Here is a 245-nt window from a genome sequence, read left to right as displayed (position 1 = left end):
CCTTGGCCCCTGGCCCTGTGTGGCCCCGGCCTGAAGCCCTTGCTCTGTGCCGGCGGCAGCAAGTGAAGCTGGGCAGCCCTGACTACGTCAACCGCGACAGCGAGGAGGCGGCGGAGGACTTCCTGAGGCGCATCGAGTGCTACGAGAGCTCCTACGAGTCCCTGGACGAGGACCTGGACAGGTGGGCGCTCGGGACAGGTGGGCCCACGGCAGACAGCGAGCACCAAGGGCTCCTGCGGACCCTG

The 245-nt window shown here is 69.0% G+C and overlaps 1 protein-coding gene across 1 annotated transcript in view; it reads left to right on the top strand.

The window, feature by feature from the left end:
• PFKFB4 (6-phosphofructo-2-kinase/fructose-2,6-biphosphatase 4) overlaps positions 1-245 on the top strand; it is a 23200-nt gene that overhangs the window by 2609 nt on the left and 20346 nt on the right. The window contains exon 4 of the mRNA XM_014538978.1: positions 60-198. Coding sequence (XP_014394464.1) covers positions 60-198 — 139 coding nt within the window. The remainder of the gene's footprint in view (positions 1-59; positions 199-245) is intronic.

This window comes from Myotis brandtii, unplaced genomic scaffold (genome assembly GCF_000412655.1).
Source record: "Myotis brandtii unplaced genomic scaffold, ASM41265v1 scaffold207, whole genome shotgun sequence".
Lineage (NCBI taxonomy): Eukaryota > Metazoa > Chordata > Mammalia > Chiroptera > Vespertilionidae > Myotis > Myotis brandtii.
The sequence above is the reverse complement of the archived record's forward strand: the minus strand, read 5'-3'. Positions and strand labels throughout refer to the sequence as shown.